Here is a 21,804-nt window from a genome sequence, read left to right as displayed (position 1 = left end):
ATTTCTAATCTCATTATTTATGTACATTTATCTATGTGTGTGGGTGTATGTTGCGTATGGGCGCGCGTACGAGTGTATATGAATATTTACGCTTTTCTATATTTATTTGTTAAAACAGATTTATGCAAACTGATTCTCTTATGATTGAATTTTGAATTGAACGATATCGTTTGTGCATGTACACATGGCTATTTAAAAATGTAAGATAATGCATTTTTATTAAATGAAGTTGAAGTTGAAAGTAATATATATATTTGAGCGACTATTGCTTGTCGATTATATTTGAAGTAATACTTCTCATTTTTCAGTTTAACTTAAGATTAACAATAAAATAACCTCCTTATTCAATATTGACATATTGTGCATATTATAAAGACTATATTTTTCAATAATCACAATAATAATTAATGTTTTTAATTGTATAATTGATATTCGTTAGATGTTTAATAATAAAAATATTTTTATTACGTGAAATTTTTTTTTAATTCCATGTAAATTTTTCATAATCACTTTATTTCAATTGATTTAACAGATACGCAAAACAACGAATTACAGGGCAAGTTATCTAAAAAAAAAATCATGTACAAGTATTAAATTTTCTAATTCAAGTCCTTACAACGAGCGTTACGTATGCGGCACATGAGATTCCTTGATAAAATATCATCCATTTGTTTAGTCACGTGACTTATAAAATATGCTCGTCTCAACAATATTCTTCATCATTGCGTGAACATTATAATAAATAATTGTAAAAATAAACAAAGCATTATGTTAATTATAAAATTAATGAGTAAATCGCATTCGTAAATATCGTTCACAGTCGTAATAATTTCAATAGTCCATTTACAATCATTGAAAACAATCATTGCAGCGTCCGAATAAAGTTACAACAATTGCATATGCTAAGTCGAATCTGCCGTCTTATATTGTTTTGGCATATGTCGTTGGAAAGTACGTTGAATGTCAGTGACTGACTGCTGCAATCCATTAGTTCCTCAAAATAATCGGCAAAACATCGACAAATCAACCAATGCCCTTTCGATCGTTCACCTCATATCTTCGCAGCAAAGACGCGCGCTGATCTTCGTGGTGATTAAGCAAGTGATTTTATTCGAGCGCATCCTCGATAAAAGTCGAGCCTCTCCCCAGTTGTAACTTACCACCGCAGAAATGTGTAGAACTCCAATGTATCGACCTGTGGTCGCGTGGACATTCCGAGTTTCTTTAAGTGTCGGGAAAGCCTGTAGAAACGTACATTTCAATTTCCAAATTGAGTACAACGTGCTCTTATCATTTCCACATATCACAATATAAGCGTAAAAATATTCATGGTGATTGTTTATTATATTATATATATATATATATATATATATATATACATAATCATAAAACATGTGGCGGCTACATATTATTGCTTGCATTCTTTATTCAATTTAAATGTTGTACAGATTCGCGTAGTCAGTTTAATAAAATCATTGAAAATGAATAGTAGAAGGGCTAAAATTCTTTTTCAGACTCATCGCGTCGACTTTCATAGTACGTACTATTGTTTTATTTATATCGAATCCTTTTATATTCATTGATTCTTACCAATTTTACTATACGTAGGAGAAGTTTCATAAAAACAACCCTAATTAAAAGATAATAATGATCAAGTTTTTGATAAATTTAATCTTGTTGTAGAAGAGATTAACAAGAAATAAGAACAAATAATTGTCGCCGATTTTCTGAAATATTCTTATAATAAATATTAATTATAAATATTCTATATGAATTGAAAAAAAAAAAAAAAAAAAAAAAAACTTTTCACAGCCAATGTACTATTTAACCTTACATTATACAACCTTGATAAAAGTTAATTTTATTACTATTATTATAATTATTAGGTCGTATTTGACTAATTAAATAATAAGGAATTTTTATTTCTTTACTAATCTTCCTGCTAAAGTAATCCTGAACTAAAGTAATACCGAAGTAATACCCATAATGAATGCTTAAAAAAATTATAATTGTTTTAGAGTGTGAGATAATAAAGTCTTATATATCATCATAACGTAAGCCCAATTCGATACATAATTTACTTTTGTTCACACAAATATTTTAAGAAGGTATATGACACACAGCGTACCCTGAATTTTCGTATTGTCCCTATGTTGGCAAATACGCGAATACTTTTCCTTTTTCCTTTCACCATATATTAATTATTTGTAATCTAAAGTAAAAATCACGAAACTTAAAAATAGCCATTCGTTTAGCTCCGACGTATTAATGTTTTCATCAGGAAACACCACTTGGATCACAAATTACTACATGAATCGAAGGAATACAATAACTACAATTGAGCCCTATCACGGCATGAGCAGACAGATAATTTTTTTTTTTTTTCCATCAACAACAATAGCACCAAGAGGAACTTAATCGATATTATAATATAAGTGAGCCTCCAATAATAATACCGAACACTCGGAGCAATGGAAGTCTCGGGAAAAGTCGAAAAGAACGTCGGCGTCGCGCGCCGAGGCCCCTCGTGCACAAGGGTAAGCGAAACTCGAGCGATCGCTTCGGTTGTCGCTGCTTGTCTAAAGTGACCCTCCCTCTCCCCCCGCCCCGAGTTATCGATACGGCTTCCATGCTTCAGCAATACTAATAATCGCGGTAAAGCGCGGGGGCGGGGGCTGGGGGTGGGGGAGACAAGAGACGGCCAACGGCCTAAGTCTTATCGGGTTTCACGGCAGCGGCGACGACGGTGGCGGTGGCAGCGGCGATCGCCTCGGACGAGACGAACATACGAGCGCGGCCACGGGGAATCCCCTCGCTACTTCGACGACGACTCAGTCTATCCCGGACCTCTGCCATGGGACGGGCTTCTCCGCGTGGAGCCAAGGAATCTAGTCGTCGCTCACCGCGCTCATCGCGTCGACTCGCGCTCATTGAAAAATCGGCCGGATGCTGAAACGCGCTCTCTCGCTCGGTGGCCCGAGCCACTTACGTCATCACTCCGTTACGTAAGGGGTGTCCTCCGGCAAGCTCATCTGCCTGGATTTTTAAGTGCCGGCGCTCAAAGCAACGTACCCGCACTCGCGATGAGGAGTTACCGAGCCAGAGGCAATGCACGTTATCGCGTAGGTACGGCTGCCATCGTCCGCTGCCACTCGTCACGATCACGGCCAGCAATCGCGACGATAAGCGATTAATATGCAAAAGGACTCTATCGATCATTGCCTCGATCAGCCCGCGGGGCTGCCTGCTGGGCTCACAGCGCCAAACCGAATCGACACATTAAGATAAATCTCAGATCCGTATCTTCGCGCGCTCCGCAATTAAGATCGTATTGTTGTTGTTGTTGTTGTTGTTGTTGAGGGGTGGGTAAGGGTGGAGTGGAGGAGGAGGAGGGAATAATGGCCAAGCAGCGGTGACTCTGGCGAACAATGGAAACACTCTCGAAGATCACTGGAAGGGAAGTTCCGTAGTAGGCTCACGGGGTTGCGAGTGTTCAGCAGCTCTGGGCTCGACCAGCGAGGTGTAATCGCGTTGGGTGGCACGTGGGTCTTTGGTCTTGTAATAGACATCGAAGGGAATCGGTGGGAACGGGAGGTGCGAGGTAGAGGGTGTGGGAGAGGTGAGGAGGGGCGCGGTGTGAGATAGATCGAGATCGGCCCTTATCGCTGAAGTTCGGGGAGCCGATTCGACGAGCGTGGAACCGGAAGTCGAGACCATGGCCGACCCGACCATACAGACGTTCTGCTGTCACCACACGAACCGAAGCGACATGGCCCTTGACATGATGGAGGAGTTTAATACGGATGCCTACAATACCGTGTGCATGGTATCGTCGTCGATCGGCATGCTCGGGGCCATTTACCAGGTGACTCGGTCGCTCTCCTGGACCGCTCATTATCTCCTACTTCATACGGTCGTGGATGTACATCTCTCTCTCTCTCTCTCTCTCTCTCTCTTCGATTGATTACGAATTATTTATCACTAGGTTTGTCGAGCTCCGTCCTCGATACATGGGAAATAGATTTGATTGCGTTGGTCAGTTAGGGAGATAGCGATAGAGTGAGAGAGAGAGAGAGAGAGAGAGAGAGAGAGAGTGAGAAAGAGAGAGAGGGGGGTGGGGTAGAATTATAGCCACAGAGACGGAACATTAACGATATCTCGTTCGATACAATTACTTCCTCATTCATAATTTCAAGCTGAAATTTTCATTCGATGCGAAGAAAGTCTTAATTGTTGAATAGTTTTGACATTTACATCATGCCAAATATCGTTATGTGAAAAAAATTTGTGATAATTTTTAATTTGTAAAATGCTGTATCTTCTTTAAATGCTAAAATACCTACCGATAAAATTTGAAGTGTTTACAAACAAATAAAGTATAATCGCATAAAATTGATTAAAAAAAAAAAAAAAAAAAAAAAAAAAAAAAAAAAAAACTCTACAATTACAAGATAAAATAACATTAATGATTTTTTTTACTCCAAATTTTAAATCATTAATTTTAAACTAAGGAAAAGCTAATATTACTACAAAAAATAATGAAATTACCAATACATTTTTTAATGATATTCATAGTGCATTACAACATTACAACGCAAAAATATCAAATAAAGAATAAAAATATTATTGCCCTTCAAATAACTTTTCAATTGCTTATATTTAAAATATTATTTAAATTTTATTAAATTATTATATCTATTATTTATAATGTGCATAAAGTGATTAAATGTAAAGCTATAAAAAATGTCACTACGCTTCTTCCTGTATTGACTCGCGTATGAAGTGCTGCGCATCTTATAATATAAAGTTATCAATGATTTGACAATTTGGCAAATTTACAGGTATTACCGCGTCAACAATTGAACTTTTCGCACGGATGGCAAAGCTCTTCTGCATCCAGGGGCCGAGAAATTATCGTATGGCTGGCGGTTGCTGATCTTCTAGCCTCGCTAGGTACACGAAACTTAACTTCTTTATTATAAAATACTGATAAAAATTAACAAAAAAAATCTTCCATTCGATCATCAGGTGTATTTATTAGATCGGCGTTATGGATGAACTTTCGGTCAATAATGCCAATGGAAGATGACACGTCCAATGTAGTATTTTGTGCTATTTCATCCGTAAGCTTTTCTCTTGGCAATAATTTTGTTCGATTTTTATAATTGCGATGGAATTTCATTGTAGGCATGGACACAGTACTTTTACATGTCCACTTGGATTTGGACTTTGTGCTACGCAATCGATATGAAATTATTATTAGGTGAAAAAGTTGGCCGACCATTTTTGTATCATATTTTTGCTTGGATATGCCCGGCGATTCTCACGATATTTGGTCTTACGATATTGTACGTCCCGGATGCCAAGTAAGTCGTTAAAAATTTTTCCAATAAACAACATTCACTTAATATTTAATGCGATTTTCCATATCAGTTGTCACAGCTTAACTTCATTATCGTCGACAATACTTCGTATTCTCCCCAATTATTGCGCTACTTACGTTCTTCTTGCTATCGTCATGATCGTCAATCCTGTATTGTACATGTCGTCGACGAAAGATATGAAGAAAGTCGTGATTTGTAGTATGGCACAGATGACCAGTAGAGAAAGGAAGCTCGTTCATGCCATTAGATTAAAATTTGCGATGACTAATATCGTTTATTATGTTTGCTGGATACCGAACTTACTTAACGGAATTCTCCTCTGGACTCTATGGTTTCAATTGCCCGTTCAAGTAATCATTATTCTTTGGTACATTATGGTGAGTACCGTTGGCGGCTTTGTTTGTGAAAAATTTTAAACTCCTCGCGACTACGTAAGTGAAAAATGTAATTTTTTTTTCTCTCTCCAAAATAGGCGGTTACAAATCCTCTTCAGGCATTTTTAAATGCTCTCGTTTACAAGAGATGGGGTAGGCGAGAGTCATTTCGATTAGAATGGTGTTATAAGCTCAAAATACTGAGATCAAACTACTTTGGTAGTAGTGACGACAGCTCGGAACTGACCGAATCGTCTCCGTTACTTAATCCACAATACCGATGCACCTCGCACATAAGCATAAATGGTTCGTCATCATTGTAATGACTGTGATACCCAATAGATTCGATCGTAAGCATTAGCATGCAATTTTTATTTTTTTTTATTTTTTTTTTATAATTAACCTTGTATTTATAATTTATGAATTTAAAAGGAAAAACTCGAATGAAAATCATTGTTAACGCACGCGCGCATGCCTCTCATTTAGAAACGAAGACAAAATGCATAATTAAATAATTAAAAAAGATGAAAGAAGAAGAATAGAAAACTTAGGAAATGAAATTAGAAAAGTTCATTGTTAATCATTGAAGGAAGAATATGTACAGAATTACATATTACATTCTCTTACATATTTTATTCTCTTCGATCCGATAATAATCACAATTGTTGTTTTTTTTTTGGTTTTTTTTTTGTTTTTTTTTTGTTTTTACAAGTTATATACATAAAAATACATAATAACTTTTGTACAGTTTGCAGATTATGTTGTGACTGCCATTATTTATGATTGATATTTTAATAATTATTTATAAATTTTTAAGTATAATAAAGGTAAAAACGAGCGTACTATGTACAAGAATTTACACTTTTAAATTCATTTGTCGTCGCTTTACAAATGATTTAATTACAAGTGAAACCGCCGTCCATAAAACAGCACCATGTAAAAATGTATTCCTAAGAAAATAGATTTTCTTAATTTTTGTTTACTTTAATGCGAATTAATTTAACTGTAATATCCATTCGTATAGTAGTAGTTCATTATAGAAGTATTTTATAATCATTTCTAATGATCAATAGTGTCGTAATATTTTAAAGTAGTGAACCGATAACTTATCGACAAAAATAATTGATCGAATGACCAAGTTTAAATTATGTGCGTATGACAAATGATTTATCGCAATAATATAAATAGCGATCTAGATCATGCTAGGTTCATCTTTTTGTATCCTTACTTCAGCATTTACAAGAGAACTCATGTACTACTAATGGACTAAATATAATAATGAAGTCATTTGAAATTTTAATAATTACCGTATCTTATTACATATAGGAATACTTTAAAATAATCTCATTTTATTGGAAGTGCTTTATCATAACGAATATCGATTTTTCGTTTATGCTTCATAAATTAAGGTGGCTTTAAAAAAATATAAAAATTCCAATTATAGAAGGTATCGAGATAAGATTTACAAGCATCGAGATACGAAATTATGTTGCGCTACACTGTATTTAAAAACTACTGATAAGTGTATGTTATTGTTTAATGCTTAGACAATCCTTATTGGGTAAGATTTTTCAAAAATATTATGCATATTACGCTGCATATCTCGTTAAAACGAACAAATACGATGTTTTACACACTTTTATGAAACATAACGTTAATAAAGAGAGATTCAAGAGAAATCTTACTTAGTAGGGAAATTTTGGTCAGTCCTTTCAGGATGGAAGATCGCTAGCACCAAGAGTCAAGGATGTGACATCGCGCACAATCATTTCAGCAATTTTCCATGCAGACTCTTCCTTTGCCTAAGCAGATCAATGGATTTACCGCCACATTCGATGGCCTTTTGAATTTAAATAAATAATACTGTCACACTTACTTTGTCTTGTTCGATATGCACCAGTCTTTTAACAGCTCGTGATAATCGCGATTGTTTATCATTTTTACGACATGGATCGGGCTCGATTTCCGTAACGAATCTTCCTAAATTGTCAACGTAGCCCACGCTTAAACTAAAAATTGAAATTGAAATTGAAATTATAAAAAAGATACTTCGTGCTGGGCTTAGTCATCGATGTTTAATAAAAAATAACAAAAAAAAAAAAAAAAAAAAAAAAAAAAAAAAAAAAAAAAAAAAAAAAAAAAAAAAAAAAAAAAAAAAAAAAAAAAAAAAAAAAAAAAAAAAAAGAAGTTATGTACCTGCACTTATTTCTTCTCCATAAGGAATCAGGATCATATAGTTGTTTAGTATCGATATTCATTCCTCCATTAATCGATAGGCCATATTTTGTCTGCTTTTTCTCATCGCTATTATTCTGAATTGGACTCGTTACATTACTCGCACAGCTTATTTCACTACTGCAGTCCGATTCTGTCATTCAAATTAATATTAGATTTAATTGCCATATCGCGAATCAAATATTTATTTAACAATAATAATATACCTGTTTTTCTCAGTGGTGGATGGAAAACAGGATAATTACTACTCTGAACACTGTTAATCAACTCCGATAAATACTTATAAAATAATTGCGATTGTAAAAAAGTTGGAAGATAATACTACAAATAAATAATATTATGTATTATTATTTTTATCGTTAAAGATATTACTCCGTATAATATGAATTAACTGACTCTGTTTAAGAAATTGTAAATAATCCAGCATGGACGATCGAAACAGTCGGACTGAGGACCCTTTCCATCCTCTTGACAAATATTTTGCTCGACTGCAAAACGAATTCTATCGCTAAAACCTAATGGCATTGTAGCCTGTAGACTAAAATACCTAGAAATAGGAGTATGTGAATAAATGTTAAATGCAATGGGTTCGCAGACTATGTAATTTTTTGACTCACTTGTCATATATAATGAGAGCATCGGTTTGAGCCTCGGCATAATCCACCGAATCCCCTTTCTCCATTAAATTTTGCTTGTAATTCATAGCAGTCATCCAAAAATCCAACAATTCTCTTTTATTCTCTATTTCCATGAACTATACATAGTTTATTCTTATTATATATAATTTTATTTTAATATTTTAACAATTATATTAAATTATTCGTACATTACCTCCATAAAATAGAAGAAGGCCGTTTCATTGTACAATATGTCCGTTAATTGCACATATCCACTAGTCAAAACGTCAATTTGATGTTTGCAATGAAAATCGCTTCTTAAAAAGTCATTTACATACCTGAAAGAACATTTCTATAAAGTCTTATATTTCAATAAAAAGTTCTATGAAATACAATCATATTTTGTAATTTTATGACTTACACATTTTCTAATAGTGTATAAACTATTTTCTGTGCATCGGTTAAGTATTGAAGTAGAAGTTTGACGTTTTCGTCAATTATGACGCTTTCTATGCTTACTTTCAATTCTGCAGTTATATAATTCAATTCGTGCATACCTTTTGCAAGATATTTCCTATATATGCGCAGTAAATCCTGATATAATGACGAAGCCTTACATTCTCCAAATTTTAAATTTCTTTTGCAATTATCGTTTACTATTGGACACATCTTTGGCAAATTGGAATTTGATTTCGTCTCATTCGTGGGACTCTGCAATGCCTTTTTTTTTTTTTTTTTGTATAAAAAAAAAAATACATTAATATAATGAAATGTACATGGAGTACTTGATAAATCATTTGGCCAAACAAAAATAAATTATGAGAATAAGCAGGCTCAATGTCATTAATCGATATTTCTTGATAATTTTAATTATTTTTATGTGATATCTATCTATCTATATCTATATATATAAATTAAATTTATTACAATAAACTTTTATTAAAAAATAAAGTTTCCCATAATGCATCCGTCGATTTATTCATTCAAATGTAAAAAAACAATTACAAATAATCACAAAAATCGAAAAAAGATGAGAGATTGTCGACTTACCAAACCCTGTTCTGTACTATTTACACTGCTATCTAACGATAAAGCATCAATTTCAAAATCACTGATGCTGGTAGATATTATACTGCACGCACAGTTATCGATATTCTCTGAATTATTTGTATAATTTATAAGCTCTTTATAATCCCTAATAACGTCATTCTTATTTTCTAAAGATTCTGGAGTACAATAAACATTGTAAAGACACTCAATTTCTAACCAAAATTTAATCAGTGTTACTTCCTTCTTTGCATCCATAAATTGGATGAAATAGTCAAGAGCACTTTTGTCTGTCAGTATTTCAGGTAATGATTTGGAGAGACGCGAACAGAAGGTGTTAATTTGAGTTTTTCCATTTTCGAATTTATAATCTTCCTCTTCCGCCTCGAAGCTGCATAATGTGTTTGGTACTGCCACCAAGGAAGTACCCACAGTCCCATCTTCTTTTGACTCTTTTGATCTATGAGAATTTTTTAGCGAATTGTGCAAGGATCTAACTTTATCTTTATATCCTATAAAGAATAATATAGAAAAGTGTTAATAAAAAAAATTTTTACAAATAAATTTAAATTATTTAAGACAATAGTTGGAATTGCTATTATTAGCAAGCAATTATTAATCAAGTAATGTTTATTATTATTATCAAATTGTAATGTAAATGGTAGCTATTAACTGCAAAACTTATTTAAATATATGGTAATACTTTTATAATATAAAAATATAGAAGGAAGAAGTCCTAATGTATTTTGATAATGATATAAACTCTTGTATAAAAATTTATTTTAATAAAAATTATAGATACAAAACAGGACTCGACGTCTTTACTCGTGAAAGTTATTGCAATATTTAGAATGCAATGTCGTTAACAGAATTATGGAATATAAGCATGAATTTTTAACTGACAAAATTTTTATTTCAACAAATTTACCATCGTTCGTTTAGCCACTTGTTGTATACAACTTTCTTGAATCTAAACGATTGGAGAAATCAAGCGAAGGGGATTAAAAGCAAAATTAATGATTAAACAAGAAGGGCCAATAATATTAGGTTAGTTTCTAAAACATGTAATTCACAATAATAAAAGAATGAAATTATTATATCAAATAGTGAAATACTTGTTACTAATAGAGTAAAATAGTAAGAAAATAATTATAACTACGCAACGAAGAAATAATGAAAAGAACCGAGATGATATCGAAAGTATTTTTATTGGCTACTCAACAAAATTGCCAAGAGAGAATTAACGAAAGAAGCGATGGAAAATTGGGCGATAATCCTTGGGGGAAGATAGGGGGAAAAAGCAGGTTAACTATACGTTAGCAGCATATCCGAGATTTCATTTCCATCACTTGAAATAGTCATTTACCGGGGCGAAAAGAATCGACTTATCGACCACGAGATGCAATGCCCTGTTAAACAGTCAACAAGTACATAAACAATGGGGTCACGAGTGTGCTCGAGCGAGGTTATGTGACCCCCCTTAACCCCCGCGGACCAATCGCGCAACGATCCTTTAGATTTATAACGATCGTTTAGATCTAAGCCTTTCATTACCAGCTTTTTTAAAGAACTGCAGCATCGTGTGCGAGGTCGCGAATCATCGTAAACGAGCCGAGTTGACAGGGTGATTGTCGCTGATGCTCCGCTCGCTTCCTCTTCAGTTACCCGAGCGCCACGGATTTTCATAGCTCGACGTCTTCCTCGTGCGCGGCGACGACGCCATCGGTAGCCCACTCCTGCCTCCTCTTACTCCTCTTTCTACCTCAACACAACGCACAATTGGCAAAATCCTCTCGCCACCTTCAAGATTCCTTTCCCAGATTTACCATCTACTGCTTACTACTACTACTATTATTACTACTACTACTGCTACTCTACTACTAGTGCCACCAGCAGCAGCAGCAGCAGAAGCACCGCTACCACCACCACTACCGCCACTTTGAGCGTTGCGCGCGAGGATATAGAACGTCGAGGACAACGCGGCCACCGCCGCTACCACCAAAAATCCCCAAATTCCTAACCGTAAATTGCCAATGTAAATATAATGTTCTCCAACTCGACTATAATGCTTACAGCATTCGCGATCAAGAGTGCGAATTATATTCACCCAGTCGATACTATCGCTCGTGGGTGGCTGCACAATGCAATCACGCATCGATGACTTTTCAGGCTTCGCGTGCGTGTGCGTTCGAGAGTCGAGAGCGTAATCTCGAATCGCGTGGCTCGCCTCGCTCGACGAATCGAAGGACCTCGCCGAGAGCGCATTTCACAAGCTCATCTCACGCATTGTTCAATTATCCGTTGTTGTGCCGACTGTAGCGACTGTACCGACTCGTCATTTGCGTGAACCATTCCTTTTATTTATTGGCCCGTCTATTGCGCTATTGGGCATAATTTTTTATACTGACAAGACATCAACTGTCTTGGAATAATTTTGCAAACGCCGGCGACTGCGATTTTACCATTAAACCACTTGTGTCATTTACTCTATTATCAATGACCTTGATTATCTCTATTTGTATTGGGATGTAAAATATTTGGCGAACAATTATTGGCCAACTGTAATAACGAGGAGGAATTATCCGAGGCCAGTGGCACCCGAAGACTGCAAAGTTACGTTAAGCCAAATAAACGTAAATGGCAAATGGCTCTATTTGTAAATATTTATTAATTAACCATCGAATCCTTACAATTATTAATGTTTACATTGTTAGTACTCTTCGTTACTCTCACGTTGTATGTGTTTACATTTGTAGGTGCATTTATTTGGAAAGAGGGATAGAGGGATAGAGGGATAGAGGGATAGATGGATAGATGGATAGATGGATAGAGGGATAAACGGATAGAGAGAGAGAGAGAGAGAGAGAGAGAGAGAGAGAGAATAAGAAGATAAAATTATTAAACTTTGTCATTATACTTTAAAGAATTATTCACGCTATTTATGACTATAAAACATCCGTGTTCGCGCACACGGACTTTATTAAACAACAATATTTCACATTATGATGGAATATTTACGAATTGTTGTGAAAAAGAAGGAGAAATTTTTACATTATACATTATGTATGGGCTGTTGTTGACATAATCAAAAATTCATTATACATGCGCGCAAACGCAAAGTCACATTATTCTTAATGTGCATTTATTTTTTCTCAGCATAAAACAGTATAACGAAAGAAAAAAAATTCTAATGCCAATTAATTTAAGCTTATCGATTCCTCCGCCCTTATGTAATACGATAATCTTATTAAATTTTGGAAACTGAACATATTTGAGAAACTTCGCGTCCCTAATTACTTAAAGCAACATATTTTATTGTTGAGATGTCGTTGTCCGTATATTACATCATGTCCGAATAAATATAGAAAAATATAGAATTCGCGCGAATTCTTGAATGGTTGAAGCTGCGCAGGCAAAAATTTACCATTTCAAACATATTATTTCTGGATTTCGTTGTAAAATTTGCTTCGGAAGAGTTAAATGTTAACCGGTTTCATAGTGACTCGAAATTTTCGGAAAAAAAATTCTAAGAGAAAAATATTCTTCCGCACCAAGGTCAACGACCTTCCTCCATTCTCTTACGGGATCTTCTGTACACGATCATCCAACTGTCTTATGCAACGTCCATAAAAACAAGCATGACGAGTACGCTGTTTCGTGCATAACGCATAATGCATACGCATTCGATATAAAAATTGCTGGCAAAATATGATAAGAACATTAGGATATGTTTATAAGTAAGAAATAATAATCTTTCCACTTGAACAATCTGCATCTTGATAACGAGTAGGGATCCCAATGTGTGCTAAACAACAAAATGAAAAACAACAACGACAACCGCGACGACAACGATAGCAACTACTACAACAACGACAATAACAACGACAACAACAACGATAGCAACTACTACAATTTCGACGTATATAATAAAGCAATTGGATTAAAATTATTAATTATACATTTATTGACGATTCTAAGTATTTTCAAATAACTAAACCTACTTCTTTCTATCGTTACTACATTATTATTACATTTTAATTTAGCCAAATTAGTAAAGGTGTCTCTTCCAATTTACGTAATTTATACGATCAAAGTGTTAATTTCGATGTAATATCATTACGAGGCGAATTGAACTAATACATTCTTTTTCTTCACTCGCCACTTCATAATGTACAATAGAAAATCATAGAATATTTAATTATATGAATTAATTACATAATCAAACAATAAATCATACATGGATTATGTAACGTAATACAAGATGCGAGTATGGATCATTGACAATTATAGTAAAGTAAATCTCGCTTATAATATGTTAAAAGTGTAATTTTAACTTAATTATGCAACATAAGCCATAGGAATCGAGTGTAAAATTATAATTTAATATGCTATAAATTATTAATTTAGTTGACAATAGCGAAAGTAAGAAAATATATGTATACTATTTTTGTATTATTTTGTTTGGTTTTGTTTGGTTTATGGTTCTTTTAATAGTAAATTATACGACGGCAAGCATAATTAATTATAGAGAATAATATGAGCTTGCAAAGTATTTTTTAAGTAAATATTAACGCATTTGATAATATGTAATTCAATCACCTGTCTGCCAGTAATGTTCGACTAATTCGATCGTAAGACTTTACCTGCACTGTAATAGACTGCAATGAAAATTGCGTAAATATTAATTAATATAATTGTTCAAGTAGCAAATAAAACAAAAATAAACAGATAGAATATAAAATCTTGATACCTTCGATGGGGGCATTAATTAGATAATCTATAGTTAGAAATAAAATATCCAGACGAATAAACATTCTCTCTGCTTATCGTAATAAATAACTTTTTACAAAATTATTGCCGATTCAAGGATCCATTAAATACTTTAAATAATGTTTGCGCAATAACCTATGCATACAATAAGAGATAAAAGATATTTAAGTTCGTATTATATAATACATTTAAGATTAAGCTGCTCGAGTTATTGGACATTAAAAACAATACGAGAATGGAAATTTAAAAATGTTGATGTAGAATGTTGTAATGTATGAGGTTGTCGAGAAAAGGAGAAGAAAAAAAAGGTTGAACAAACCCATGTAAGACGAGTGACCAAATACGTGTAACTTTTAAGCTTTATTGCGCTAAAAATATATGTGAACGCTTATGGTAAAGTGACGAATGGTGGGTATATAATAGTATTAATAATAAACCCTATAAATAAACACTAAAAATTGTAGATATTATTATAGAAATCTATAAATATATCTTCCTATCACTATTCAATATTCCATTATATCATTGACAATACATTGACGATAATTGCATGGGTGCATGTCACAATTTTATCTCCATCTAATCATTTATTCATTATTTTACAATATAACGATAATCATTAGATACGCGTATAATAATATGGCTAATTAAACGTATTATCATTGCATTACCATTCAGTTGTATACATTGAGTCATTGAATTTTCTCGAAATGCTCCTGTATATCTATGATACTGTGATCGATCGATCCAAACACCCAAGATCATCAAATTCAAACGACATGACAATCTGACCTATCGTTTACGCCAAACATGCCGCCCCTTTTAAATATAAATAAATCTACCCTTAATCTAACCTTAATGCACATCAGATTTATTTCAGTAATCGTCTCCTCCCCTCGCACCTCCATCCGCCGCACCGCGAGCCCCAATAATTAAATGCCTGACCTCTTACCTTAAACAAACACTGCAAAGTATATAATACTTAAGGTATTAAAAGTTTATCGATTAAAATAGTAATCGTAATGGTGCATCGATGCTTTCGCTCTTTCCATTAATTTTCTTTAATTTTTCATTCCATAGTGGCGTTGAGTTTGCGCAGCAGTGCGATTCGACGAAACGAATTCTTCTCGTAAACATCGGAGTTTCGTAGAGTACCACATCGCTCATCGACAATCGCCACCGACGCGGTCAATCACACCAAGAGTTGGTCAAGTGATGCGAAGAATCGTGCGTTGATGCCCCTCCACGGGAGCCGTGAGAGCGAGAGAGCGAGAGAGCGAGAGAGCGAGAGAGCGAGAGAGCGAGAGAGAGAGAGAGCGAGAGAGAGAGAGAGAGAGATCCTCGATCGCCTCGAGCGCCCGGAGCAACGACGAGCTCGCGCACCTCGGTGTAGGCACCTCGGTATTCGAAGAATGACCGCTCGTAAAGGTGCCCGTCGTCGTCGCCGCTCCGAGGCCGGCCTTGACCTTGGGGCGAGGCCCACCGAGGTCGGCGTCCTCCGGAGCGACGGCCGTTAGCCCCGAGCGCCGATACCGGTTCCCCCGATCCTCGTTTCATCGGGAGCGGTTGCGACGCCGACGGTAACTCGACTCGGGTCGGTCATTTTTAGCTCGACTCGCGTCGGCGCCTCACCACCGGCCACCGCCGCCTCCGCCTCCGCCTCCGCCTCCGCCTCCGCCACCGCCACCGTCACCGTCACCGTCACCACCTCCGCCTCCGTCTCCACAGCAGCAACATGGAACCGCGGGTCATCGGGGCCCTCGCGTTCTTGACGATAGCCGGAGCAGCGGCCCCGCGGACCTACGATCAACGCCAGGAGGGCCGCGTCAACGTCCAGATCGACATCAAGGACGTGCAGATACTCGCCCTCGTCGACTCGGATACGATCGACGATTACGTGGTAGGGGTCGAGGACCGTGGCGCGAACGTAGTCGCGGGGTCGAGGGGTGACTGAGAGAGCATCGTACTTTCAGAACTACGACTATCCCTACGACTACGCGGATTTCACGATAAAGCCGAGGCCAACGACGGGGAAGCCGGCGGCCAATGAGACCAGCAACGGCACGAGCACAACGACCGAGGAAGAAACGTGGTCCGTGTGGCCGACTCGACCCACCGCTTCAACGACGACGCCCGAAGCCTCGATGACGTCGGTCACGAGTTCCAGTGGCCCTCTCGACGACGAATCGCCGCCTGCGACGATACTCGTCTCCATCGAGGCCGAGAGTCAGCAGTCGCCGACGACGACGACGATGAGCTCCGAGCTGCACGAGGAGACGAGGCCGAAGAGGCCGCTGGAGGATGCTGCCGAGCCCAGGAAACGATGCCCCGCTGGATTTCTTCTCAAGTCCGGCAGATGCTTCAAGCGCCGCTTATCCATTATTTCGTAGGTTATCTCGAGTCTTTCATTCTTTTTCTCACTCCTTCAATATCAATTCAACTTTGTAATATCAATTTTCATCGCTCTATCGGTCATATTTTTTTTTTGTTTTTTTTTTGTTTTTTTTGTTTTTTTTTTGTTTTTTTTTGTTTTTTTTTTGCTTAGAATAGGGTTTTCAAGCCTACGTCCGCGTTTATCAATTAAACAATAATAATAATGAATGAAAATAAAAATAAATACAATTATCCAGACTTCTAGTTGAAATAGCAGTGAAATAGTCCTGGCCTTGGGCTGTCAAATCAATGACGTTATGACAATGGTCGGCAAAAGCCACTCGAATTGTTAATAAATTAATGCACGCGCTAATGACATTAGGTATATTTCAAAATTTACCATTGTCTTCCATTATCATAGACGATCAGCATTTTGTCTAATATCTATGAAAAGATAAGATAAATTGTTGCGGTTGAATAGCGCAGAAGCCTATTATTAATTTGTTTTTTTTTTATTACAGGCCGAGGCTCGCAATGATGAAATTGGCACCGACATTATTGCGCAACTCGAATGCATCGAAAAGTAATTTAACCACCGAAGGTTCATAAATTCTACCTTTCCAAGATTTTGTCTACGTATTAGAGTTAAAAAATAATATTATTATTGATTATTGATTATTGATTATTGATTATTGATTATTGATTATTGATTATTACTACTATTAGTATTATTACTACTATTACAAGCAATGATGTTCCTAAATGTATTTTCACTTCTATCATCATTTTTATACGATTAATCATAAACCTTAAATGTATTATAAATAATATAGATCTGTGAACAAATTTCAATGATTGTTACGATTAGCAATAAAAATGTAAAAATATATAAAAATAATTAATTATTATTTATTATCCATGCCAATTAAATTGAAAGTACTATGAAAATTCGTTTCACTCAATATGTTGTTTAACATTTAATCTTAGCGATTGAATGTAGCTTTGTAATTTGTTAAGTAATTTTTTATTTCTTTTCTTTCTTTCTTTCTTTTACCCTCAACGATTACAAAAATGTATTATTCTCTAAAGAAAAAGTTACTTTTGTTAAATTATGTCTGTTAACAAATAACACGCGCACACGCGCGCCCATACATTGGTACTTGCATAATGCATTTATTATTTTCAAAGTCAATTCAGGCATAAATCAGCATTTGATGTTCATCGTGTAATGCATATTTCCTATGATAAGGCCGAAAAAATTTAATTGATTTTATTTCATTAAAATTTGTTTAATTAAATAGAAATTTAAATAAATTTAGGTAATTTGTGTTGAAACATTAAATTAACCAAAATATCTTAAACATACATTAAGATGAAAATTTGAAAAAGTCACTACAGCTATTATGATGGAGTGAAGTGGAGTTTTATCGTAATTATTATCGTAAGGCTAAGGCCAAAACTATTTTCAAAATCTGCATTAAAGGTGTATGAAAAAATAAATGTAATATCAATTGAAAAATTCAAGTTATTATTAATCCTACGAGTTTAATTTACGACTTACAATTAAAAGTCCATAGTCTAAATTTTTACATTTTTCATTTCTTTATCTTTGTCCTTTTTCCCCGACGATTTCACGATAATTTTTTTAATACGAACGCTCTTAAACTCACGCGCATCCATTGTTTTCCATTAATAGTATTTCACATTTTTCTTCGAATCCCCGATCGAATAACCACAGACTCTATAACGAACATCGCATAAAAAGTTTTATTCCAATGAGCAATAAAAGAAGAAAAGAATCGTATTAACATTTCACTCAGGTTCTGCAGACTGTAACTTTCCCTGACAATTTTATCAAGTCTATAAGCATGAATATATATTCATCTACTCTTCTTTATGTCACACGTCACACTTTAATGAGAATGAGTTGAAAAGCAACCGATGTAGAGTTATTTTCAATTGTTATTATCAATTGTTCAACGAATCTACTTTATGTCACTGATTTTTCACTGTTTTCGCTGTGTGAATACAAACAAACATTGTACGTTCGATCATGTAAAATGCGCACGCTACGATGGAATATCGTGCCCCTTAATTATTAAATAACAAATCAACATAAAATTAACTAAATATTGCTCTATTTTCTATCCAAATTAGATAACTCGTATTTAATAATAATTATTTTGTAAGATATTCAACTTTCTTGGACTGCTCGCCACTTCCATTTATATGATAATGGCGCATTCGTTGCTCAGCAAATAACAAATGCAGTAGATTAACTGTTAGAAATAATAGATAAGGAATATTATAAAAGTACTAAATAATAAAACTAAATAATAAAATAAAACTATAAAAGTAAACAATGGCGTTCTCCATCAAATTCTCTTTATTTCACTAAATTATGTACGAATTCTTGGTGTTATTTCTTTAAAACAAATTCGAATTATGCGTTACGACATTTTTCGGCAAATTCCTAACAATTGCGAAACTTTTGCCGCTGCTTTTATAATCTAAAAATCTCTTGTTCTAATGCGTGTAAAAACAAACGTTAAATATGCTTTGTATTGGGCATATCCACGCCGTCGAAGTACAAAAGAATGAACAAAAGTAGGGATTCACGTTAAAATATAATACATTTTCAATATAATGCAAAGATCGTGTATCATTAATCATTGTTCTAATGATCCCGGAGTAAGCTGATAAAAACTTGTGACACTCTGATAATGAGTATAGTAGCTTCGTTCGCCGATACTTTAGAACCGATCGATCGATTAGGACGACATTATCCAGACAGAGGCTCAATAAAAATTCGGTACGCTCCATTACCGATCGAGAGCTACTAATTTACCCATCACCAATCCCACTATGAATACAAACAAAACACTCATGAATTCTAACGCATATCTAACCTTCGAGCAATTTTTCAAATTCCTACAAAGTCCTCGAAGGGCATGTAGTGAAAGATATTGCTACGTCATTCTTCAAATCCTCTGTTTCAACCTTTCAACAATAATCCTTTACTTGCCAATGTCAAACCTCAAAAAACGGTTCTTATTCCTTGTTAAACCAACATTACGCAGCTTTTTTTTACACTTCGCTATGGGTGTGGAGCTTCCAACGTTAGTTCAATTGCTTTTTATCGTATTAGGAGAAGAGGGAAAACTCGACCGAAGATGAAATTAGGCAAAAAAGTAATTTATCTATCTAAAATTACCCGATCGTCAATATAATACATTTCATAGTGATGCTGTATGTACCCACCCGCGCGCGCACACGCACCGCTATCCTGACTATTAAGAATTTCAAGTTTTTGATGTTTGCGTATTTGAAACTCAGCATAAAAATTCCACGAGAATAATGGTTTAGCATAACGAGAAACTTCAGCAAATTCGAAAGTCCTTACGAAGCTATTTTAACTTACATTTCAATCCATTACCATCAACTATAAACATACTAGACATTTTATCAATGGTTTTTTATCATATTATGGCGTACGATATCTCTCGTATCGATATCTCTTACGCTAAATAAGCTTTTCTCACAATCCGCAATAACTTTTTTTCTTCTTCTTCGCAGCCTTAGTATTTGCAATAACATTGACGAATAAATTATACGTGACTCATCATATATCGAGCCTCGGGAACAAACAAAATGTTTGCCTCCTATTATTACCGGGATCCTCGATCGTTGTAATCGGCAGTCCAGTCGACGAGGAATCCAAAGTCCTCTAGTTCGAACGACCTCGGCGACGATCCCGATGGTCGTGTAACCCCGGCGGCGCATCCGCGCATACAGCGACTCAACGAGCTTGTAAACAAACGACTGCGATCTCCCCTTCCTCCTATCAGCGTTTAACACACCCCCCCTCCCCCCTACCCCGCGTACCGGACAGCACCGCAGCCAGGATATCGGCGGTCGGTCGGCCGGTCCCCGAGCGCAGGCCACGGCCCCCTCGTAATTTCGCGGATCCCACTCGGGAAGCCTCTCGGACCCTCGACTCCGCTCTCCTCCCGGTCGTCCCCTTAAAATACGGCGAGCGACGCCACGTAATCGGGCCTCGCACTCGCCTCGCAGTCACCGCGCAGCCATCGCACGCGGCGCATCTTCCAAGGGTCACGGGGAGCGAGAGGCGCACGCGCGACGCGCAGGATGATAAGGAAGCTGCTGCTGCTGATAGTGCTGTCGGTGCTCGGGTACGCGCGCACCGCCCCGACGACCTACGATCTACGCCAGGACGGCGACCTCAACGTCAAGGTCGACCTCGAGAACTTCGTTATATTGGTAGCGAGGCCGCCCTCGGCCCTCGACATCTTCGGCTCGATGTCCCAGCTGCTCGCGGAGTCGAGGCGAGCGCAGGCGGAGTCGGCCGAGTCGGCTGAGGCGGCGGTGGTGGTGGCCGCGACCGCGGCTGAGACGGCCACGATCCCGGAAAGGGCCGATACCAAGTCGGCGCCAGATTCAGCCAAGTCGCTGGAAGAGCGAGCCCCGGAGAAGTCGGCGCGCAGCCTCGAGGACGTCGTCGCGAGCCTGAGGAGCCTGAGAGACGAGGCCGAGGCGAAAAACGCCGGCGGCAAGTACAAGATCGTCGAGTCCGTGGAGGAGCCACAGAGCCTGAAGCTCGTCGGCGACGCCCTGGAGAACTGCGGCCCCGGGAGGAGTCGCGATCGTCAAGGCGTATGTCAGGACGACGGGCTTGCCCAAGAGTAGAGCTCGGCCGACCCGCGAACGCTTAGGCGACCTCGCGACATCGCTTACTTTCGACGACGGTGGCTGTTAAAGAAATTATGCGCTCGCGATCAAGGATTTGCCTCTCGGGGAGCTTGGCCGATTCAACCTTACATGCATTATTTGACTCGACGTTCCATCGTTCGCACTTGGCACTTGGCCTAACAATATCTTTTCTTACATGCGATTCAATCTCCTAGTGTACATCGTCACAGCCGTATCAGTCTTATTAAAATAGCTTATCAATTGCAGCAGTCGATGCTTATAGGATGGGAGTGG

The 21,804-nt window shown here is 36.8% G+C and overlaps 4 protein-coding genes across 5 annotated transcripts; 3 read left to right on the top strand and 1 right to left on the bottom strand.

The window, feature by feature from the left end:
- Positions 1-3,640: 3,640 nt before the first annotated feature.
- Positions 3,641-7,543, top strand: LOC105368857 (G-protein coupled receptor 143). 2 transcript variants are annotated; one of them, XM_011507986.1, is made up of 7 exons: positions 3,641-3,865; positions 4,842-4,953; positions 5,029-5,123; positions 5,188-5,366; positions 5,434-5,761; positions 5,857-6,108; positions 7,466-7,543. In XM_011507986.1, the coding sequence occupies exons 1-6, from the start codon at positions 3,716-3,718 to the stop codon at positions 6,079-6,081; spliced, it is 1,089 nt and encodes a 362-aa protein (XP_011506288.1). In that variant the 5' UTR covers positions 3,641-3,715; the 3' UTR covers positions 6,082-6,108; positions 7,466-7,543. The 2 variants fall into 2 exon arrangements, with proteins under 2 accessions (XP_011506288.1, XP_011506289.1); XM_011507987.1 differs by lacking the exon at positions 7,466-7,543 and having other exon boundaries at positions 5,857-6,109.
- Positions 7,353-11,236, bottom strand: pkaap (A-kinase anchoring protein pkaap). The gene is made up of 10 exons (XM_011495545.1): positions 11,212-11,236; positions 9,661-10,169; positions 9,032-9,330; positions 8,825-8,948; positions 8,611-8,747; positions 8,390-8,540; positions 8,200-8,314; positions 7,955-8,126; positions 7,635-7,767; positions 7,353-7,560 (listed from the first exon to the last, which is right to left on the bottom strand). Exons 1-10 carry the CDS (start codon positions 11,234-11,236, stop codon positions 7,471-7,473), a joined length of 1,755 nt encoding a protein of 584 aa, XP_011493847.1. The 3' UTR covers positions 7,353-7,470.
- A 4,901-nt stretch (positions 11,237-16,137) lies between these two features.
- On the top strand, positions 16,138-17,426 carry LOC105368856 (acriflavine sensitivity control protein acr-2). The gene is made up of 3 exons (XM_011507985.1): positions 16,138-16,327; positions 16,401-16,813; positions 17,322-17,426. Exons 1-3 carry the CDS (start codon positions 16,163-16,165, stop codon positions 17,407-17,409), a joined length of 666 nt encoding a protein of 221 aa, XP_011506287.1. The 5' UTR covers positions 16,138-16,162; the 3' UTR covers positions 17,410-17,426.
- Positions 17,427-20,871: 3,445 nt separating this feature from the next.
- Positions 20,872-21,546, top strand: LOC105368855 (uncharacterized). The gene has a single exon (XM_011507984.1). It carries the CDS (start codon positions 20,950-20,952, stop codon positions 21,505-21,507), a length of 558 nt encoding a protein of 185 aa, XP_011506286.1. The 5' UTR covers positions 20,872-20,949; the 3' UTR covers positions 21,508-21,546.
- Positions 21,547-21,804: the final 258 nt, after the last annotated feature.

Source organism: Ceratosolen solmsi, unplaced genomic scaffold (genome assembly GCF_000503995.2).
Source record: "Ceratosolen solmsi marchali unplaced genomic scaffold, CerSol_1.0 scaffold1, whole genome shotgun sequence".
In the NCBI taxonomy this organism is placed as follows: domain Eukaryota; kingdom Metazoa; phylum Arthropoda; class Insecta; order Hymenoptera; family Agaonidae; genus Ceratosolen; species Ceratosolen solmsi.
Note: the sequence above shows the minus strand (reverse complement) of the source record. Positions and strands in the feature narration are given on the sequence as shown.